Source organism: Dipodomys spectabilis, unplaced genomic scaffold (genome assembly GCF_019054845.1).
Source record: "Dipodomys spectabilis isolate Male_0828 unplaced genomic scaffold, ASM1905484v1 ptg000076l, whole genome shotgun sequence".
Lineage (NCBI taxonomy): Eukaryota > Metazoa > Chordata > Mammalia > Rodentia > Heteromyidae > Dipodomys > Dipodomys spectabilis.
Window position 1 is genome coordinate 6,997,583 of NW_024870753.1, and position 22,394 is coordinate 7,019,976.

At 54.1% G+C, this 22,394-nt stretch overlaps 2 protein-coding genes across 8 annotated transcripts; both read left to right on the plus strand.

Moving 5' to 3' along the window:
* Positions 1 to 1,394: 1,394 nt before the first annotated feature.
* Positions 1,395 to 16,225, plus strand: Nlrx1 (NLR family member X1). 5 transcript variants are annotated; one of them, XM_042682932.1, is made up of 10 exons: positions 1,395 to 1,690; positions 3,456 to 3,571; positions 4,059 to 4,128; positions 4,565 to 4,653; positions 5,371 to 5,990; positions 6,984 to 7,805; positions 11,802 to 12,397; positions 13,071 to 13,157; positions 14,498 to 14,749; positions 15,185 to 16,225. In XM_042682932.1, exons 2-10 carry the CDS (start codon positions 3,511 to 3,513, stop codon positions 15,504 to 15,506), a joined length of 2,919 nt encoding a protein of 972 aa, XP_042538866.1. In that variant the 5' UTR covers positions 1,395 to 1,690; positions 3,456 to 3,510; the 3' UTR covers positions 15,507 to 16,225. The 5 variants fall into 5 exon arrangements, with proteins under 5 accessions (XP_042538866.1, XP_042538868.1, XP_042538865.1 ...); XM_042682934.1 differs by lacking the exon at positions 1,395 to 1,690 and adding an exon at positions 1,708 to 1,726; XM_042682931.1 differs by lacking the exon at positions 1,395 to 1,690 and adding an exon at positions 1,998 to 2,070.
* A 770-nt stretch (positions 16,226 to 16,995) lies between these two features.
* Positions 16,996 to 22,390, plus strand: Pdzd3 (PDZ domain containing 3). Of its 3 annotated transcripts, none has more exons than XM_042682946.1 (11): positions 16,996 to 17,030; positions 17,441 to 17,471; positions 17,617 to 17,693; positions 17,975 to 18,186; positions 19,158 to 19,347; positions 19,446 to 19,582; positions 19,795 to 19,999; positions 20,194 to 20,390; positions 20,491 to 20,718; positions 21,344 to 21,544; positions 21,785 to 22,390. In XM_042682946.1, the coding sequence occupies exons 1-11, from the start codon at positions 17,015 to 17,017 to the stop codon at positions 21,806 to 21,808; spliced, it is 1,518 nt and encodes a 505-aa protein (XP_042538880.1). In that variant the 5' UTR covers positions 16,996 to 17,014; the 3' UTR covers positions 21,809 to 22,390. The 3 variants fall into 3 exon arrangements, with proteins under 3 accessions (XP_042538880.1, XP_042538882.1, XP_042538881.1); XM_042682947.1 differs by having other exon boundaries at positions 16,997 to 17,030; positions 17,444 to 17,471; XM_042682948.1 differs by lacking the exon at positions 20,491 to 20,718.
* Positions 22,391 to 22,394: the final 4 nt, after the last annotated feature.

The following is a 22,394-nucleotide window of genomic DNA, read 5'->3' on the forward strand; positions in this document are numbered from 1 at the left end:
CACACACACACACACACACACACACACACACACACACACCCTGTATAAATGCACTCTGCCCATCTCTACATGTTTGGAAATGGGGCCTTCTCTCCCTAAGTGCTCACCTGATCAGGTTCTTTCATATGACCATTTCTGAATGTATGCTAGGACTACACAAAGTACCAGAGGACAGTTGACCAAGACAGTTCATGCTACAGCTTTTAGAGCACCTGGCACTCCATCCCGCGGTCAGACAACAGAAGACATGCCCACGGCATGACTCGCTCTACTTCTGTCTGCAAAAGGCCAGTCAAATTATATGTTATTAATAAAATCTACATGGGTGTTGTACCAACAGGAGAGGGGAGCAGCAGGCTCCCAGCCATGGCCAGTACCTGCAATCAAGTGACATCTGCCTCTTATGGTAACCCCCCCCCACTCCAACCCCAAAATGTCACTTCTGAGACTACAGCCAGAGGATTGTTCTATTCCCCTCTCCCCTTCTCATTCAGCTCCCCTGGGAGAACGTCTCTTAAAATGCAAATGTGCCATTTTCCCTGTTGCTTGAATTCTCTTTCCTTCTCTGGCTTTTTTTTTTAAATTTTGATGAATGAATCTTGGTGTTTTGAGACAGGGTCTCACTATGTAACCTTCACTGATCTCAGACTTTCAAACCTTCTGCCTCAGCCTCCCACCTGCTGGGATTACAGGCGTGAGCCACCAGCGCCGGGCTGATTTATTTATTTATTTATTTTTGGGTCCAGTCATGGGGCCTGAACTCTGGGCCTGGGCGCTATCCCTCAGCTTTTCAGCTCAAGGCTAGCACTCTACCACTTGAGCCACAGCACCACTTCCAGCTTTTTTCTTTTTGCTTATGTGGTGCTGAGGAATCAAACCCAGGGCCTCAGTCATGCAAGGCAAGCGCTCTACCACTGAGCCACCTTCCCAGCCCCTGATTTATTTATTTTTAAGAATCCAGTTCAAATGTTGCCTTTCTCAGTCAGAAGCAGGTAGTTTAATTTCCTCTTCCAGACTTGTCCAAGGCCTTGTTTTGCCTTGGTCTCTCAAGTCCATCCATTTGAACCTGGTGGTGTGTCCCAGAATTCTGCTTGATCTCTCTAGGGCTATTACTGGGCCTGGCAATGGGGTGGGTGCCCAGTAATGGCCCAACACCACATATTCAATGAATAGACAATTGTCTAGAAGTAAAACATACACATTGTCTTCTGTGTGGAAGGAAGATGGCCCGCAAAGCCGTCTTCCCACCCCACCCTGGCGAGTCTGTCTCAGTTCCCCATGTATGCAGAAGGTTCTGGCACACTGTACACCTCCGTCTGCATGTTGAGGTGTGTCCTGCGGGGCGGGGGGGTGATGGCCTCTGTGTACGCCGCTGTTCCTTGCCCAGAAGCTCAGGGATAAGGGCGAGGGCTTTGAGGACGCGGAAGTTCCACTGCTGACCCACCACTGGATGGCAAACAGGAAGAGCAGGTTGGGGTGGGAACTGTCCAGCAGACCCATTCTTCCTCCTTCCTGACTAAAGGGACCTGGGCCGCACGCAGAGGCCTGGGGTCCGACGGATTCAGAAGGGAGGCCCCAGGAAGTCGGCCGAGGAGGTGGCGAGCCGCAGACTGTCGGGGATGGGCGTCGGGGAAGATCCAGGCCCCAGCCTTCCCGCCCGCCCGCCTCCCTGCCGGATCAACCAGCCCTGGTCGGTTGGCTCTTCTTTGCGTCGGTGTCCTCATCGGTGAGATGAGGTCACCGGGTGGCAGCCCGGGGGGGGGGGGGCGCGGGGGGGCAGTGCCAGCGGGGACGGGCCGGAAGACGGGGCGCAGCGGGAATCCCCCCCCCATCCGCGCCGGTCCCCGCTCGCTCGCGGGCCAGGACCCCGCGGCCCGTCCGTCCCTCCGGTGCCCCTGCCCGTGGCGCGTGCCAGCCCGGCCTCGCTCGCCCGGGCGCGGGCGCGGGCGGGCAGGAAGCGCCGCGCTGAGCCAGCCGGGACGCCGCGAGCCCGCGGGTGACGCCGGCTTCCGCTCCGCGCTCCTCCGCCCCGCCGGGCCGCGGCCCCGCTCCCGGGCCTGGGCAGCCAGGGTAAAGGCCTCGCCGGCCCGATCGCCCGTCGGGCCTCGGCTGGGCTGGGCGGCGGCGCGGGGCGGGGGCCGGGCGGGGCGCGGGGCGCGGGGGGGGGCCCGAGCGGGGAGCACCGCGCGCGGGGTCCCTGAACGGCGGGGCAGGCAGGCTCCCCGGGGGTCACCTGAAAGCAGGGGAGCCGTCTGGGACCCGGAGCGTTTCGGGGAGCTACCCCGGACTTGCCCTGCCCGCCCCCTAACTTTTCTTCCTGCCCGGGACCGTGCAGACGGTAACAGCGCCCCGGCTCCCTCCGTGACTCGGGCTGCGCTTTCCCAGGCTCTGGGTCGCTGGGGGCTGCTAAGGAAGGGGAGGGGGTGGGCAGAGCAGACACTTGTTTCCTGTTCTCAGTGAAGACCAGGCCCAGGATTTAAGGGAACTCGGGGGACCCAGGAGCAACTTCCTGAGAGCAAGGATCTTAAAGTAGGTTAGAAATCAAAAGCAAGAACCAGCTGAGCCAGAGTGAGGTGCAGGCTGGAGGCAAACGCGAGGGGAGGAGGAGCTTTGTCTGGGCCAGGAGTTCTATGTCTGTAAGGAAACTTTGGAGAGGGGTGGTTCCTGTCTGGAATGAGGGATAGAAATGGGCTGAGACTAAAGGCAGAGATGCCCGAGGGGAGATGGGGCCCTGTCAGCCCTGGGAGCTGCTGGGTGAGCTCAGATAATGCAGCACTGAGAGCACTGGCAGGCATAAGACTGGTCCTTGGCTTGGAGTGGTGGAGGGAGGTCTGGAATAACAGGCCAGCTTTCCCGAAAAAGACCTGAAACAATGTTACAAAGTAAGTGGAGAGCAGGTTTGCGTGGCTGAGGTTGGAAGCAGTGGCAGCATTTCGTTATGGAGATGTCAAGTTGAAAGTGGCTGCTTCTCCTTCATTTATTATTTATGCCAGCCTCAGAGGCAGCCCAGATCAAAGTCACAGCAGAGAAAGTGATAAAACCATTAAAACTCAGCTAAAGGAACCCAGTGGCGAGGGAAGAAAGGCAGAAGGGAGCGGGTAATTATTCCTGGAAAATCTGGGCTCCAAAAAGCCCCTGGAAATGAGCTTGCTGGCAGCCAAAGGGGAGAAAAAGATGCCTAAAAACAGAACGTTTGCCTGGAACTGAAGACAGAGGGATTTGTGAAGCCTCTGGGGAAAGGCAAGAGGGGGCAGGAGATAAAATGCAACCACTCTGGTTGGGATTTTCCTTGCTAGAGAAGAGCTGGAAGCCAGGCCAGGCCTTCAACCATGCTGACACCTGAGGGAGGGCTGGGCCTCTCCTGGGAGAAGGCTCCTCCTTAGCTGCTTTGGAGCAAGTGGCACATGGGAGGGGTGAAGGACAGCGGCTTCCCATTCCCATCATTCTTCTTGTAGGGAAACAGGACAGAAGTGGTCCTAAGTCACCAAGGCTCTGGCCTTCCCTCCCAAGATGAGGTGGGGCCGTCATTTGCCTAGAGCCTCTGGTCTGGGAAGAACACTGCAGCCACCAGGTGAGCAGGAAGCTGAGGTTTCTGTTTCTGCCTCTTCATTCTTCGGGATCCAGATGGTGCCTCTGAGAAAGCGGCAATTCAGATGCCAGGTGCATTAGTCCCAGCGCTTTGGGTTTCCAAATTGTTGACCTTGGGCAGGTCACCTCACCCCTGTGCGCCTTCTTTATCCCACCCTAAAATAAGAGGGCTGAACTAGATAATCTTCTAGGGGTCCCTTATAGTTGTGGAACTTTGATTTCATTTTTTCCTCCAGTTGCTATTTACCTGCCTTAAGCTCTAGGCACAGAGTGGTGAACAAAACCAGATGAGGTTCCCTCCTCTCATGGAGGAGGGGATTGGATATTAATCAAGTAATCATATCGTGAAATACAAGACTGCCTAGTAACTGCTACAGAGGGGCATCCCTGTTGGCAGGAGAGCCAACGAGGTGGGTATGAATGCAGACACATGCATGGGGCCTGCAGTAGTTTCTTTCTTCTCTCTGTAGATAAGCGCATCCCCTTCCTGACCCACTGGAGATGGTCCCTTAAAGGACATCGCCCTTTGGGGCCCTTCAGGTGAGCCTGGGTATTTTGCCATACATTATACCCGGGGACAGCTCAGCAGACTCGGGGCAGGGGTGGTGGTGGTGAGGAGATGGCGTCAGGCTGATCTTTGGGAGAGAGGATTGGGCTTCTGGAGGCGGGAGGGTACAGAGGCAGCTAGCTGCGGCCTGAGGACATTAGCTTAGTGGAAGTCATAGCAGTGGGGGAAGGGAGGGCCTGTGGGAAGTGCGTGGCTCCAGCCGGGGCCAGGCTGACTTGCAGTCAGGCAGGCAGCAGTAGGGGCTGAAGGCCCTGGGCCCAGGCTTCTGTTGCTGGGAAGGACATGAGAACTTGAACCGGATCAGGCCTGGATCTCAGGAAGCAGAAGTCTAGAGCAGCCTGGACTCAGACTGTACGGAGGCTGAGCCCAGTGGCCAGGCCTCAGCTTACCTCTTGTGCTCACTCCCAGGGCATTTTCAAGTCACCAAGAGAGCTCAGCGGACAGTCCTCCCCCACTAGGGAGGCATGGACAGCTGTTCCGGAGTGTCTCTGCAGCTGGTAAAGGACTGGATGGGATTCTGGGTGGGGTGCCTGGATTCTGGAGGGGGGCCTGGAGGAGGATCCACTGCCGTCACCCATCAGTGGTCCCTGGCTCTCTTTCTCTGCTTCCCGCTCTCTCCCGCCTTCCTATATGTGTGTGTATCCCTTCCTGCCGCGCTCATTCAGAACACACTTATTATAAACAAAACACTTGGAGAGACGTGCTCTTTCTACCTTTAACTAACATTGGGTCTAACAGTCAAGTTACAATTGTCCAGGTTCAGTATTACTTGCCTCGAGTCTCCTCCTTTCTGTCACAGAGCTTCCAAACTCAGTGGGCAATTTGTATTTTCTGAGGGGATCGTGGGCCCTGTATCATTCTGTATCTTTGGGTACTGTGGTTTGGTTTGGTTTTGATGCCAGTACTGGGGCTTGAACTTAGGGCCTGAACACTGTCTTTTAACTTTTTCACTCAAGGCTAGGGCTCTACCACTTGAATCACAATTTCACTTTTGATTTTTCTCTGGTTAAGGTGAGATCAGTCTCAAGAACTTTTCTGCCTGGGCTGACTTCAAACCAGATCCTCCTGAATAGCTAGGATTACAGGTGTGAGCCATTAGTGCCTGGCAGGTTGTGTTCTGACTCTCCAGCCTGATCTACCACCACCCTGGTTAGGCCTGAGCTTCAACATCTCCAGTCCTTTCCCTGACTCACGTCCCTTGCCTTTTTGTGTAGAAGCTATTCAGCGGCATCGCCGGAATCTGGCTGAGTGGTTCACGCGGCTTCCCAGGGAGGAGCGCCAGTTTGGCCCAACCTTTGCTCTTGACACGGTGCACGTTGACCCTGTGATCCAAGAGAGCACCCCCGATGAGCTGCTGCGTCCATCTGCGGAGCTGGTCCTAGAGCACCAGCGGCCCCCGGCTAGGCTTCCCCCTCTGGCTCTGGCTCAGCTCTTTGACCCGGATGCCTGTGGGCGCCGGGTGCAGACGGTGGTGCTGTATGGGACAGTGGGCACAGGCAAGAGCACGCTGGTGCGCAAGATGGTCCTGGACTGGTGTTACGGGCGACTGCCTGCCTTCGAGCTGCTCATCCCTTTCTCCTGCGAGGATCTGTCATCCCTGGGCCCCACTCCCACCTCCTTGTCCCAGCTTGTGGCTCAGCGATACACACCGCTGAAGGAAGTTCTGCCCCTGATGGCTGCCACCGGGTCCCGATTGCTCTTTGTGCTCCATGGCTTAGAGCGGCTCAACCTTGACTTCCGGCTGGCAGGCACAGGACTTTGTAGTGACCCTGAGGAGCCTGGGGCCCCAGCTGCCATCATCGTCAACCTACTGCGCAAGTACATGCTGCCTGAGGTGGGCGTCCTTTGCCATACCCTGCTGTTGTTACCCCCTGCCCTGCCCTGCCCTGTAAGGAGTTTTGTGTCCCCGGCTTGCTGGGTTAGTTCAAATCCTGGCCTAGTTACTTTCCAGTTGAGTGACTCTGAGCAAGTCAGTAAACTGTGTTCTTCTATCCTTTGTGTTGCACCAATTAAATGAAAGACCCTCCCCCCCATATAAAATACTTAGATCATGCCCTGGACTATTGCAGGTGCTCATTAATTGTTACTTATAATTGTTGTAGTCATTGTCCTCTTCATCCCTGGATACTCCCACTTCAGGAACTAGAGGAGACAGGAGTCTAAAATGTGTGAGTGCGCATGCGTGTGTGCATGCACTCTCTCACACACACATACACACATATACATACACACACACACACACATATACACACACACACATACTTGCTAGTGCTGGGGCTTGAACTCAGGACCTCATTGTCTCTCTCAGCTTTTTCTATTATGACTGGTGCTCTACCACTTGAGTCACACTTCCAGTTCTAGCTTTCTGCTGGTTAATTAGAAATAAGTCTCTTGGATTTGTCTACTCCAGCCAGTGTCAAATTGAGATGATCAGATCTCAGCCTCCTGAGCAGCTAGGATTATAGGTTTGAGCCATCAATACCCAGACCTAAGATCTTTTTTCCTTTTCTCTCCTCTTCTTTCCCCTCCCATCCCCTTCTTTTTCTTTTTGTTCCCTTTCTATTAGGGCTTTAACTCAGGGCCTAGTCTCTGTCCCTGAGCTTTTTCACTCAAATATGACACTCTACCACTTGAGCCATACAGCCACTTCTGGCTTTCTGGTGGTTAATTAGAGATAAGAGTCTCACAGACTTTCCTGCTGGGGCTGGCTTTGAATTATGATTCCCTGATCTCAGCCTCCTGAGTAGTGGGAATAACAGATGTTATCCCCAGAGCCACCATTGCCTAGCTTAATATCTTTCTTAACCATCAACCATGCCCTTTCCAGGCCAGCATTCTGGTGACCACCCGTCCCTCCGCCATAGGCCGCATCCCCAGCAAGTATGTGGGCCGCTACGGTGAGATCTGCGGCTTTTCAGATACCAACCTGCAGAAGCTCTACTTCCAGCTCCGTCTCAACCAGCCGGACTGTGGGTATGGCGCCGGCGGTGCAAGTATCTCTGCCACCCCAGCTCAGCGAGACAACCTGGTGCAGATGCTCTCCCGAAATCTGGAGGGGCACCACCAGATCGCTGCCGCCTGCTTTCTGCCCTCCTATTGCTGGCTGGTCTGTGCTACCCTGCACTTCCTACATGCCCCCACGCCGGCTGGCCAAACCCTCACAAGCATCTACACCAGCTTCCTGCGCCTCAACTTCAGTGGGGAAACGCTGGATAGCACGGACTCTTCCAATTTGTCCCTGATGGCCTATGCAGCCCGAACCATGGGCAAGTTAGCCTACGAGGGAGTGTCTTCCCGCAAGACTTATTTCTCTGAAGAGGATGTCCGAGGCTGCCTGGAGGCTGGCATCAGGACAGAAGAGGAGTTTCAGCTTCTGCACATCTTTCGCCGAGATGCCCTGAGGTTCTTCCTGGCACCATGTGTGGAGCCAGGGCACCTAGGCACCTTCGTGTTCACCGTGCCGGCCATGCAGGAATACCTGGCAGCCCTCTACATTGTGCTGGGTTTGCGCAAGACCACCCTGCAGCGGGTGGGCAAGGAAGTGGCTGAGCTGGTGGGCCGCGTCGGGGAGGATGTCAGCCTGGTGCTAGGGATTGTGGCCAAACTGTTGCCTCTGCGGATTCTTCCTTTGCTCTTCAACTTGCTCAAGGTAACAGTGCCAGGACTCCTCCCCTTCCCCTTCCTCTCTCAGATCCCTCCGCCTCCCTTGTTCCTCTCCTAGTAGAAAGCTCTGTCTTAGCCAGGTGCCGGTGGCTCACGCCTGTAATCCTAGCTACTCAGGAGGCTGAGATCTGAGGATCACGGTTCAAAGCCAGCCCAGCAGAATAGTCCGTGAGACTCTTATCTCCAATTAACCACCAGAAAACTGGAAGTGGCGCTGTGGCTCAAGCGGTAGAACACTCGCCTTCAGCTGAAGAGCGCAGGGACAGCGCCCAAGCCCAGAGTTCAAGCCCCACACCCGACAAAAAAAAAAAAGAAAGAAAGCTCTGTCTCTTCTACAGCAGGGGCCTTCTCCCAGGGTTAACAGGCTTTCCCTCGTGGCAGTTTAGCTTTTAGTAGGATTGGAGCCTAAGAAAGGGGGAGAGAAGCTGCAGGAAGGCTTGGGGGCTGGAGTGAAATTTGAGGCCAGGACCTTTAATATTGATCCTACATGGATATCTAACATTTTGTATCTCCCTGTCTTTTTGTCTGCTGAGATTTGAACTCAAAGCCTCATGACTTTTTTGCTTTAGTTACTTTTGTGGATGGGATCTCATGGATTTTCTTTTTCTTTCTTTTTTGTCCATTGTGGGGCCTGAACTCTGGGCCTGGGCGCTGTCCCTCAGCTCAAGGCTAGCACTCTACCACTTGAGCCACAGCGCTACTTCCGGCTTTTTTCTTTTTGCTTATGTGGTGCTGAGGAATCGAACCCAGGGACTCAGGCATGCAAGGCAAGCGCTCTACCACTGAGCCACCTTCCCAGCCCTGATCTCATGGATTTTCATCGCTGGCCTTGACTTCAGTCCTCCTAAATTAACAGACTACTGCAGAAGTAGGAATTGGGGTCCAGCTCATTCATTGTTTGTTTGTTGGTGCAAGCTGGGATAATCTAAACATGATCCTCTTGATCTCGGCTTCCTGAGTGGCTGGGATTATAGGTGTGGGCTACTGCACCTAGTGATCTCTTTCTAGTTTTTGTTACTTGGAGGTGAGGGTCACTGCAGTGCAGCATTGTCTGTCCTGTGCTTTGTAGCCTCAGAAACATGACTGTATCTGTTCTCCCAGAGGTGATCAGGCTCTGGGAGTGATGAGTCATCCTAACTCAATCACCAGAGACAGGTTTAAAAAGCAGATGCCCTTTATTCATTTATACTGAGAGGATGAATGGTATCAGTAATTGGCTTAGGATGGTTCACCCTGGAAGCAGGTCTGCTCCAGAATCCGAACAAGAGGGCCAAGGACCCTGCTGTGAGCAGGGCGGATGTGTGATTGCTTGAGAGATGCAGGGCGGCCTGTCTGCTGCAGACTGCCATTTCTTTTGTCTTTCACACCAACCCTGGAGATCCAGAGATGAAATACTGTTCCCATCCCTTTGATCAGGGAAGAAGTGGAGCAAAGGAACTTGTCCAAGGGGCTCCTAGCGCAAGTAGAATAGCCGGGATGTGAACCCCAGGTTTTGTGATTTTTGAGGCCTGTGCTCTTTCTGTCAGAACTCTTCTGCTGTTTTAGGATATCTGTCAAGCGGTGGTGCCTTGCTAGGAAACTATGGTTTCCTCTAGGAATGAATCAGCAGCTTCTCTGTGAAAGCAGAACCACAGTTAGTGCTCGCAGAATTAAAACATGTTCACTTTTCATAGGCCACGAGACATAAAGAATTGGGGTTCCCCAGTGGCTTGTGCCTGTAATCCTAGCTACTTAGGAAGCTAAGATCTGAGGATCCTGGTTTGAAGCCAGTCCGGGCAGGAAAGTCTGTAAGATCCTTTTTTTTTTTCCCCCGGTCGTGGGGCCTGAACTCTGGGCCTAGGTGCTGTCCCTCAGCTCTTCAGCTCAAGGCTAACACTCTACCACTTGAGCCACAGTGCCACTTCTGGCTTTTTCTGCTTATGTGGTATTGAGGATTAGTATCCAGGGCCTCATGTTTGTACCACTGAGCCACCTTCCCAGCCCTTTAACATTCTTTTTTTTTTTTTGGTTGTGGGGCTTGAACTCTGGGCTTGGGCACTGTCCCTGCATTCTTCAGCTCAAGGTGAGTACTCTACTGCTTGAGCCACATCACCACTTCCGGTTTTCTAGTGGTTAACTGAAGATAAGAGTCTCATGGACTTTCCTGCCCAGGCTGGCTTTAAACTGTGATCCTCAGATCTCAGCCTCCTGAGTAGCTGGGATTACAGATGTGAGCCACTGGCACCTGGCTCCCTGTAACATTCGTATCTCCAGTTAACCACCAAAAAGCTGGAAGTAGAGGTATGGCTTAAGTGTTAGAGCACCAGCCTTGAATGAAAAGCTGTGTCAGTGCCCAGGCTCTGAGTTCAGACTCCAGTATCAACACACACACACACACACACACACACACACACACACACACACACTCAGCACAAAGGGCTGGAGGTGTGGCTTAATTAGAACACTTGCCTAGCAAGCATAAAGCCCTGAATTCAAATCCTAGTACTCATAAAAAAGACGAAGTGATAGATGCTGGTGGCTCATGCCTGTAATCCTAGCTACTCAGGAGGCTGAGATCTGAGGACCACGGTTCAAAGCCAGCCTGGGCAGGAAAGTCCATGAGACTCTTATTTCCAGTTAAACACCAGAAAACTGGAAGTGGTGCTGTGGTTCAAGTGGTAGAGTGCTCGCCTTGAGCTGAAGAGCTGAGGGACGGCACTCAGGCCCAGAGTTCAAACCTCATTTAACTGGGGGGGGGAATAAAAAGACAAAAACACCCCAGACATTCAAAGAGGCACCGCAAGCTAATCCAATAATTCATTGCAAGGGTGTGAGGTGACATCGCCAGCCCCCAAGACATTCATTTCCTTGTTAAATATTTGAGTGCCTGCTGTGTGCCAGGTAACATGCCAGATCCTGAAGGAAAAAACAATCAATTAACCAAACTGCAGGTTCCTGTCCTTTCTGATCTCACAGCCTGAACACAAATGAACAGAACCCGATAGTGAAAAATGATGCTAAATGCCTATAAGGCAAAGTTCCAGGTGTTCTGGAGGTGGAATGGGGGAGCCGGGCTGGAGAAGGGGGTCAGGGAAGTCTCGCTGTGGAGGGCAGGAGAACTGGTTCTTATAGGATTAGTCCAGGGGAGAATTGAGGTGAAGCACCCCAGGAAAGAGCAGCATCATGGAGGCTCCGAGGGAAGGGAAACCTTGACATTGTCAAGAAGATGAGAAAAGCTTGAAGGCGGGAATAGAGTGAGTGTGGAGGGAGGTTTGGGTTGGTGGGGATGCCATGGTTGTTTCAAGTAGTAGGAGCCACAGTGTTCGTAGATGCTTCGAGGATGTGGAAGGCGAGGCACTGACCCCACCCAGTCCAATCCCCTCTGGATTCTCTGGGGACAACTGTGTAGCTCCTTTCCTCCCACTCCCTGCCGTGCTTGGAAATGTATGGGTATTTTGGGGAAAAATAAAGAGAGAAAGAAAGAAAGAAAGAGAGAGAAGTCAGGTGTCAGTAGCTTAGGCCTATAATCCTAGCTACATAGGAGGCTGAGATCTGTGGATGGAGGCTCAAAGTCAGCCCAGACAGAATGTCCGTAAGACTCTTATCTAACCACAGAAAGCTAGCAGCGGAGCTGTGGCTCAAAGTGGTAGAGTGCTAGCCTTGAGCACAAAAGCTTAGGGACCGTGTCCAGGCCCAGAGTTCAAGCCCCAGGAATGGCAAAAAGCGAGAGACAGAGACTGAGAAATTTCGAATGAGACAAGAGTTTAAGAACTGAGTCTGGAAAGGTCAACTGGCCGCTAGATGATGACATCTCAGGTTCCCGGCTCCAGGTCTGAAGTGTGACCCCCAGGTGGTGGGGAGCCATGGGAGGTGTGGCAGTGAGGGGGATGAGTGTGGGCTGACAAATGGTGCTGTGGGTGCAAGGGGCGATCACGAGGCTGGAGCCCCGAAGGCTGCGAGTTCCATGGAGGGCCACCGTGACCTTCCCCTGCTTCTTTTCTAGGTTGTTCCTCAAGTGTTTGGGCGCATGGTGGGGAAGAACCGTGAGGCCGTGGCCCAGGCCATGGTGCTGGAGATGTTCCGAGAGGAAGACTACTATAATGATGATGTTCTGGATCAGATGGGTGCCAGTATCCTGGGGGTGGAGGGCCCCCGGCGTCACCCAGATGAGCCCCCCGAGGACGAGGTTTTTGAGCTCTTCCCCATGTTCATGGGGGGCCTCCTGTCTGCCCACAATCGAGCCGTGCTGGCTCAGCTTGGCTGCCCCATCAAGAACCTGGATGCCCTGGAGAATGCCCAGGCCATTAAGAAGAAGCTGGGCAAGCTGGGCCGGCAGGTGCTGCCCCCCTCAGAGCTCCTGGACCACCTCTTCTTCCACTACGAGTTCCAGAACCAGCGCTTCTCTGCCGAGGTGCTCAGCTCCCTGCGCCAGCTGAACTTGGCGGGCGTGCGCATGACACCCCTCAAGTGCACGGTGGTGGCAGCTGTGCTGGGCAGCGGGAAGCATGCCCTGGATGAGGTGAACTTGGCCTCCTGCCAGCTCGACCCTGCTGGGCTGCGCACGCTCATGCCGGTCTTGCTGCGTGCCCGGAAGCTGGGGTGAGCACCTGTCCTGGTGCATAGATAATGATGAGAGGAGAGGGTTGGAGGCGAAGCAGGGAAGAGAACATGCAAGGGAAACCAGAGGGAGAGGAAGGACCAGCGGCTGCTTCTTAGTTTATTTTCTTTTATTATAGCAAAAGACCTGAGGCTGGGTAGTTTATAAAGAAAACAGGTCTACCTAGCTCAGGGCTTTGGAGGCTGAAGGCTCAGACTAGACAGGAGCCTCTATTGGTGCTTCTTATGCTGTGTTGTAATGTGGTTAAAAGGGCAGAAAAGGAAACAGCTCCATTCAGAAGAGGCTGAGCACATGGAGTGGGATTGCTTTAAAACAACCCCTTCTCATGAGACCTAACTCGCTCTGTGTGTCCACCATGAATCCCCTCGCCAATGATCTCCTTGCCTTTGCACCAGGTCCCATCTCTCAAGATTCTAGACTATCTCAGTTATCACCAACTGGGGGCCATGTCTCCAAACTCATGTCCCTTGGGGGACAAGCCACCTCCAGACCATAGCAGGATGGGATGGAGAAATTGGTTTGGGTGAAGGTGACAGAAGCAACAGAGGGCATGTGGCTCTGGGAGGCAGGCTGGTGAGATCCGGGCCTGGTGGATGGGGAGACCAAGCTGCTTTCTTTGTCCCGTTCTTCCCTTCTATCTTCTTTCTGCTCTAGCTTACAACTCAACAACTTGGGCCCCGAAGCCTGCAGGGACCTCCGAGACCTGCTGCTGCATGACCAGTGCCAAATCAACACGCTGCGGTGAGTGCTGGACAGTGGCTGGAGAGGCTCTGGCCTAAGGGTCTGCTCAGGTCAGGGCAAACTCCATGCCTCACAGTGTGCCTGACACAGGCCCACCTAGGCCACAGTAAAGATGGTGGGAGTCAAGGTTCTAACCTTCCCCAGGTATGCCCAGGTCCATTGGAAGCAGAAGGATGGGGTAAAGATATTAACAAAAAAGATGTTAAGAAAGGCTTAGTAGCTGGGCACTGGTGGCTCATGCTTGTAATCCTAGCTACTCAGGAGACTGAGATCTGAGGATTGAGGTTTGAAGTCAGCCCAGGCAAGAGGGTCAGCCCAAGAGTCCATAAGACTTATCTCTAATAATCCACCAGATAACCGGAAGTAGAGCTGTGGTTCAAAGTGGCTGAGCACTAGCCTTGAGCAAACACGCTCAGGCACAGCACCCAGACCCTGAATTCAAACCTAACAACTGGCAAAAGAGCTCAGGGAAAGCACCAGGGCCCTGAATTGAAACCCCACAACTGACAAACACAAAAGAAGAAAAAGAAGAAAAGCTCTCGTGGTGAATATCAGCCTTGGAGAAGCGGGTGGTAGGTGGAGAGGTTGCTGTAATATCTGGGCTGGAGGCTTGGAAACAGCCAGCTTTTCCCCAGCAGCCTCAGCTGGATGACCTAAGCTGTCTCCCACTACAGCCTCACAAGGTGTGGTGTTGGATGGTTCACCAAGATTCCAGTTGCCTGGAGGTGGATGAGGAAGAAAGATGGCAGAAGGAGAGGGGAGGAGGAAGAAGAGGTTGGAAGGGCAGGAAGAAAGACAGGGATAGGAGAAGAAGAAGCAAGGAAACAAAGGCAAGGAAGGGAAAGGAGAGAGAAAAGAAAAGAAGTCAGCTTTCCCTACTTTCCTCGGCAGGGGCAGCACCCACTTTCCTGTTCCTTTCTGGGCCTGTAGTTTCTGTGTGTGTGTGTGTGTGTGTGTGTGTGTGTGTGTGTGTGTGTGTGCATGTGTATGCTGTTCCTAGGGCTTGAACTCAGGGCCTGGGCAGTCCCTCAGCTTTTTTGTTCAAGGCTATTGCTTTACCATTTGAGCCACAGCTCCACTTCCACCTTTTTTGGTGATTAATTAGAGATTAAGGTCTCACAGATGTTTCTGACTGGGCTGGCTTTGAACCTTGATCCTCAGATCTCACTCTCCTGAGTAGCTAGGATAACAGTTGTGAGCCACGGGGTGCCCTGCTGAATCTGCGTTTCTGTCCTGTGTCTCCTCAACCCAGCCTATGTCCCCTCTTTGGCCTAAGACCTAATTCCCTGCCCAGAGCATCTGTAATGGCCCTCACAGCCTTCCGTTGCTCGTGGCTCTAGGCTGTCCAACAACCGGCTGACAGAGGCGGGGGTCGCCCTGCTGATGGAGGGCCTGGCAGGAAATACCTCACTGACACACCTGTCCCTGCTGCACACGGGCCTTGGAGATGAGGGGCTGGAGCTGCTGGCTGCCCAGCTGGACCGAAACCAGCAGCTGCAGGAGCTGAATGTGGCCTACAACGGTGCAGGCGATATGGCAGCCCTGGCTTTGGCCAAGGCAGCCCGGAAGCATCCGTCCCTCGAGCTGCTGCAGTAAGTCTGCCTGCCCTTGGTCCCATGCCTCATGTCCCCATCCCCTTGCTCTTCTTACCCTGGAGTGATCTGGGCCTGGGCCTGGTGGCTCAACTCTAACTGATCCCTGTCAACAGAGTGCTGAGCTGTTTTGTTTTTTTTTTCTGTGACCAGACCTTACCCTGCCCTGATTGTTTTCCTCCATCTCTTCTAGGAGCCTACTGTCTCCAGTCTCATTCAATGCTTGTGTCCCTCCCTGTCTTCCTAGCCCCCTTCCTTCCTGAACATGGGCCTCTTCCCTTCCATCCCTGGCTTATTGCCCACTCTGACCCATTGTCCTTGGCAGCCAGGAGATGAGTTGTGAGTTTCACCCCTGCCCCTGATGTACCCATCCACCCTCAGGTCCTCCTTCTCAGGGCCCCAATGGATAATGTCCTCCCTTGTCTTTCCTCCTAGCCTCTACTTCAACGAACTGAGCTCAGAGGGCCGCCAGGTCCTGCGAGATTTGGCAGGTGCTGCGGAGGGGGGTGCCCGGGTTGTGGCATCGCTGACAGAAGGGACGGCAGTGTCCGAGTACTGGTCTGTGATCCTCAGCGAGGTCCAGCGGAACCTCAACAGCTGGGACTGGGCCCGGGTCCGGCGCCACCTCGAGCTGCTGTTACGGGATCTGGAAGACAGCCGCGGTGCCACCCTTAATCCTTGGCGCAAAGCCCAGCTGCTGCGAGTGGAAGGCGAGGTCAAGGCCCTCCTGGAGCAGCTGGGAGAGTCTGGAAGTTGAGACCTAGTTATGGGACCACCGGCCCTCAAACCCCTTCCCTCTGAGCCCACCCCCCCTTGTGGTACTCTTTCCAGAAAGATCCCTTTAGGGCTGGAAGCAAGGCAGTGGAGCACAGCTGTACCAGCTACCCCCCTACCCCCACCCTGGGGCAAGTCCAACAAGGACCCCTAAGCTTGGAATTTCCAGGGTCAAATATAGTGAGTGGATTGCCAGAGGAGGTGGCTCATGCCTATAATCTAGTACTTGGAAGTCTGAGGCAGGAGAATAGCAGGTTCAGGGTCATTTGGGCTACATTATGAGACTCTATCTCAAAAACCAAAGACAAAAACAAAAGCAAACCAAGCCAACAACCAATCTGCCAAAATCAAACCAAAACAAATACAGAGAATGGGTTTCGTGGTTGTGGAAATGGATCAGGCCTCTTCTCCCTTTGGTCAGAAGGCACTCAAGTGACCCGAGTGTGTCTAACACCCACCAAGAACTTGACTCTGCCTAGCTCGGTGCCTCTGGTAGTGCCACTCAGGGCTCACCTCTCCTGTCTGACAAGCCAGAGATGTGTAGAAGGGCTTCCTTGTCCTGCCTGATGCTCACCTGTGCACTCTGAGCATACCCTCACTTGGTGCTTTCCCTCACCCCCATGCTCCTGTATTGCACTGGTACAATGCCCCAAGGGCTGCTAGCACCTGACCTGCTGCTATTAAAAAGCTGTGTGTGCTCTACCTACTGTTTCTTGCCTGGTGCTTCCAAGAAAGGATCACTTTGGTTAGAATTTTGAAAGTGACTGTTGAGCTGGGTGCTTGTGGCTCACGCCTCTAATCCTAGTTACTAAGGAGGCTGAGATCTGAGGATCATAGTTTGAAGCCAGCTGGGGCAGAAAAGTTCATGAGACTCTCCAATTAACCAGCAAAATACTGAAGGTGTGGGTGTGTGGCTCAAGTGGTAGAGCACTAGCCTTGAGCAGAAATGCTAAGGGACAGCACCTTGGTCCCAGTACTGCCACACACATGCAAAAAAGGGGCGGGGGCTGGGAAGGTGGCTCAGTGGTAGAGTGCCTGCCTTGCATGCATGAGGCCCTGGGTTCCATTCCTCAGCACCACATAAGCAGAAAAAGCCACAAGTGGTGCTGTGGCTCGAGTGGTAGAGTGCTAGCCTTGAGCTGAATTGCTGAGGGACAGCGCCCAGGCCCAGATTCAGGCCCCACAACCGGCAAAAAAGAAAGAAAGAAAGAAAAGAAAAGAAAGTGACAGCTGGGTACTGAGTTCACAATCTGCCTTGCCTGTGCAGAGGAGCACCTGGGCCTGCTCCAGGATCTCAGGAGAAAGTTAGCATAGGAATGAGGACTGAAGGAATTCACTTCCCAGAGGATAAGATTTACTGATGTTAACCATTACCCGATCGCTTCCTTGAAGGTCTTCAAGGAGGTGGGACTTGGGAGAGGGTAGGTGGGAGGGTCAACTGGTTGAAATGGACCTTGGCCCTACTCTGAACACTCGATCACAGATCCAAGTATGGAGGCAGCTACAGGTAGGAAGCTGGGAGATAACTTCTTTAGAGGGGACCTTGGGGGCAGTTGGGGTGGAGGTGGGGGGTGTTTTGGAGGCTTTGAGACTTGAGGCACAGTTGAAGTTGGGTCTTGGCGTCCTGAGACAAATAGAAGTTCAGAGGAATGAAGTGAACTGATCTGTCTGCCTTCCTGGTCCACACCCTGTTGATAGATTTATGGGCCACAGACCTGGAGGAGTGGGGAGGAAAGGCAGGGGAGAAGAGCACACACAAAATCCTTGTGTGTGAGATGGTAGAGAGAGGGGAAAGCCCTTTTAGAACAGAGTGCAGAGGGCTGGATGGGGGCTTTCCCTAAGTCCGTCCAGTTTATGATCATGGAAGCTTGTCCCAGGGAAGAAGGTGCCTCTCTTCTCACCCACTTCTTTATCCAGTAGGTCTTCGGGACATGGCTTCATTCACTCAGTAAGTGGCGTGAGGGTGGGGGGGCAAGAGGAGGAGAAGAATCTGGAAGGTGGGGAAGCTTTTCAGCTGTAATTCCCTAAGATAGAGCCTGGGGCCCAAGTCCAGCTGCTAGCTTCTCCCTCCAGCTTCCCCTGCTCCCCTGCAGGAAGTTTAAGTTTAATCCCAAGCTGGGCATTGATAATCCTGTCCTCTCCCTGGCCGAAGACCACCAGGACAGCTCTGGTAACCTCCTCGCCCCCCTGGCAACCATTGCTTTTCCCTGGAGACACCACAGGTCCACACAGCCTCCCGTTTCCTTGGTAACCACTCACTGCCTCCCTCGGATCGCAGTTACTGTATGGAGATGCAGGGGGAGGGGGGGCCCCCCCGCAGGGGTGGGGGGGGGCACTCACTCTGTCACTGTCATTCTGCCCTTGAAGTGTGTAGCCACAATGCGCAATATCTGGCTGGGTAGAAGCCCAGGGCCTTCCTTGTACTGGGGTTGTGTCTCCTCTCTCTTTCAGATCCCTGGAACCTGAAGCAGCCTCGCTTCTGTCTGCTGAGCAAGGAGGACGGCAAGAGTTTTGGTTTCCACCTGCAGCATCAGCTGGGCAGAGCTGGAGATGTGGTATGCAGGGTAGAGCCTGGCTCCTCTGCCCAGAAACAGGGTCTCCGAGTAGGAGACCGGATCCTGGCAGTGAACAGCAACGTTGTGGACCGTGAGGACCACATAGTGGTAAGGCCAAGCGCAGCTGCTTAGAGTGGGGAGTGGTCGGAGCACTGTAGAAGGGAAGCTGGACACTGGGGCTGTGATCCTATCCACTCAGGAGCCTGGGATCTGAAGATCGTGGGTCAGAAGCCAGCCCAGGCAGGAAAGTCTGTAAGACTTTTATATCCAATTAACTAGCTGAAAGTGGAGCTGGGAAGGTGGCTCAATGGTAGAGAGCTTGCCTTGCATGCATGAGGCCCTGGGTTCGATTCCTCAGCACCACATAAGCAAAAAGAAAAAAGCCGCAAGTGGTGCTGTGGCTCAAGTGGTAGAGCGCTAGCCTTGAGCTGAAGAGCTGAGGGACAGCGCCCAGGACCAGAGTTTAGGCCCCACGACCGACAAAAAAAAAAAAAAAGCTGAAAATAGAGGTGTGGCTCAAATATCAGAGTGACAGCCTTGAGCAGAAAAAGACAAGTGAAAGTACAAGGCCCTGAGTCAAGCCCAAGTACCAGCACACGCGCACACACACACACACACATGCACACGCACACGCACACACACACACATGCACGCATGCACACATGCACACACACGCACACACACATGCACACACACATGCACACATGCACGCGCACACACATGCACACACGCACGCATACACACGCACACACATGCATACACGCACGCACACACATGCACACACGCACACACATGCACACGCACACAGGCACACATGCACACACACATATGCACATGCATGCACATACACACACAGAGACATATACACACAACGAGGCTGGACCTCACCCCATTGGGTACTGTAGTTCAGGGCCCAAGAGTCACTTGCCCACCCTCTAGGATTTGAGGGTGAGGCGTGTCCGTAGGAAAGGTGGGTGAAGGCATCTGGAGAACTAGTTCCTGGGGTGTCACACACAGCTCCAGGTGGGTCCGGGGAGTCGGCGACCAGCCTTCTCCATTCCCACGTGCCCTCTTTTCAGGTAGTACGCCACATCCGGGCCAGCGGTCCCCGGGTGCTGCTCACGGTCTTGGCGCAGCACGTGTATGAGGTGGTCCAAGCTCAGCAAGAGAGCGATGCCTGCCTCTGTCCTCTGCTAGGCCTGGGGGTCCGGCCCCGGCTGTGCCACATAGTGAGGGATGAGGGCGGCTTTGGCCTTAGTGTCATCCAAGGTGAGGCGGGATGCGGCCCAGGGGGTCGTGGCCCCTGTTCTAGGCAGGCAGCCAGTTGGAACTTATTTTTGTGATTTTTCTTTCTTCTTCTTTTTCAGGAGCTCAAGGTTCATTCTGGCTGGCGCTAAGTGCCGGAGGAGCAGCCGAGCGGGCAGGAGTACCCACAGGAGCTCGGCTGCTAGAAGTGAACGGGGTCAGTGTGGACAAGTTCACCTATAACCAACTCAGCAGGAAGGTATGGCTGCCCATTCCTCCCACTTGCCACCCACCCGGGTGAAGGCTCCATGCACCCAATCTCCTGACCTGCTGGTCGGTACAAACCATCAGTTTGTGCTTGGCCCTCTCTTAGCCCCTGGTTCCTGTGCCTGGGAGGGAGCGCTGGGAGGAGGTACCCCCTTCTTCCTCCCCACTCAGGTGGATGTTCATGCCTCTGCTGGGTCCTCACAGCTTTGGCAGAGTGGAGAGCAGGTGACCCTGCTGGTGGCAGGGCCAGAAGTAGAAGAACAGTGTCGCCAGCTGGGAATGCCCCTCGCCGCCCCCCTGGCAGAGGGCTGGGCACTGCCTGCCACGCCCCGCTGTCTGCACCTGGAGAAGGGGCCCCAGGGCTTCGGGTTCCTGCTCCGGGAGGAGAAGGGTCCTGATGGCCGCCTTGGTGAGTGGGAGTGGGGAAGGTGGGTTTTCGGGTGTGGGCCCACGAATGTGTAGTGTCCCCAATCTGAGCTCCACCCGCGGGGTTCCCCTTCTTGTCTATGCTGGGCATCGTCCCCCGGTGGGTACAGGGCGATGGGGGGGGGTGCACTGCTCAGTGCAAGCTGGAGAGCAGCAGTGAGGTTGTCTGTGTGGTAGGACACTTCCTGTGGGAGGTGGACCCAGGACTTCCGGCTGAGAAGGCTGGGATGCAGGACGGGGACCGGCTGGTGGCTGTGGCTGGGGAGAGTGTGGAGGGGCTGAGCCATGAGGAAACAGTGTGCAGAATCCGAGCACAGGGCACTTACGTGTCCCTCATTGTCCTCGACCCTGAGGCTGACCGCTTCTTTAACATGGTGAGTGCAGGGAGGGCCGGGGCTTGGGGGGTGTGTGGGGGGGAGAGCAGGAATGGCTCACAGCTCAGATGCCACAGGTGAGCTCCCTCTGCCCCTCCAGGTTCGCCTGTCACCTCTCCTCTTCTTGGAGAACAAGGACACTGCTGCCTCCTCCCGGGATCCTCACTCAACATCTCTGACTGAGACTGAGGACCTACCAGTGGAAGACACAGCCTTGACTCCCTGCCCTGCTGGGTGCCGCCAGTGTTTCCTATACCCTGGGCCTGGTGGTGGCTATGGCTTCCGACTCAGCGGTGTGGCCAGTGGACTTTGTCTGTTTGTCTCTCAGGTGACCGATGCCCCATAACCTTGGAGTCTTTCCTTGTTTTTCTTAGTGCCAGTCCTGAAGTTTGAACTCAGGGCCTGAGTTTTGTCCATGAGCTGTTGTGCTAAATGCTAATGCTCTACTACTTGAGCCACACCTCCACTTTTGGCTTTTTTGGGTAGAATACGATAAAAGTCTCATAGACTGTTATGCCCTAGCTGGCTTGGAATCCCATGATCTTCAGATCTTAGCTTCTCAAGTAGCTAGGATTACAGGTGTGAGCCACCAGTGCCTGGCTGCGTTAGAATCTTTCATCATTTGCCTACTGTTCAGCCTTCCTCTGCCTCCCTTCCAGAGCCTTAGGACACCCAGGAATTCTTGAACTCTGGGCCTGGGTGCTATCCCTCAGCTCTTCAGCTCAAGGCCCGTGCTCTACCACTTAAGCCACAGCACCACCAGTTTTCTGGTGATTTATTGGAGATGTGTCTCATGGCCTTTCCTGCCTAGGCTGCCTTTGAACCGTGATCCTCAGATCTCAGCCTCCTGAGTAGCTAGGATTATAGGCGTGAGCCACTGGTGCTCGACACCCAAGAATATTTCTATGGTGTTTCACATTCTAAATGCTCCCCCCCTAACCTAATACCACCAGGTGACCCCAGGAGGCTCAGCTGCCAGAGCAGGGCTGGAAACAGGAGATGTGGTTCTGGAAGTGAATGGGTGTGCTGTGGGCGGAGACAACAGCCCAGAAAGGCTGCAGCAGCTGTCTGAGGCGGAGCCACCCCTCTGCCTGACGCTGGCAGCCAGGACTCAGCAGAGCTTAGAAGCCTGGATTTCCCCAGGGTCTGGAGAGGTGAGGAGGAAGAAACGATTGTTTTGGGGGGGAGCAGCCAGAGAAGGGCAGAAAGGATGGAGTAGGAGGGCTGCTGGGGGGGGGGGGGAGACAATGTGGGATATGCCAGTGGGGACGTCAAGTCATCGAGGATGGAGACAGAAGGAACTGTGGAGCATGTCCCAGTCCTGGACATCATCGATTAGGGCGGAGGAACTCTTCTGGTCATAGGATGACCTTCTTCCTCTTCTCTCTGTGTAGGACTGGGCTCCCACCAGTCTATAAACCGTTCTGCTTGGCACGGATCTACTGAATGGCTTTCCTGTCTTCAGGCTGCAGCCTGAGACACTAGGGATCATCTCACAAGATACCACCTTGAGAGATACGAACACCACCACTCATGGGACAAACCCACGATTGCCCCAGGGTCCCTCACTTCATGGGCCTACCTCCCAGCAGAGAGCATGCTCAGAGATTTCAGGTGGCCTAGTGGGGAGACTGAGGCCCCAGTGCTTAGTGTGTGTGGAGCTTTGGAGAGCTGTACCTCAAGGAAGAAGTTCTTCATGAGAAAGGAAAGCCTTGGGGGACTGCCTGGGATGGAAGCCTTCTGGAACTTGCTCTAGATATGACTCCAGCATGCTATTGCTCACAAATTTGAAGACCACCTCTGTCCTGCTTCTGTGGACACCTTAGGATTGTGGAGGCAGGTGCCTGGTCACTGTTGATTGAATCCTGTTAGAAAAAATAGCCTTTTCCAAGGCTGGGGATGTAGCTCCATGGTAGAGCGCTTATGTAGCACATACAAGGCCCTGAGTTCTATCCCCAGAACTGCAGAAAACAAACCAAAATAAAATAGCCTTTTACTTGGCTG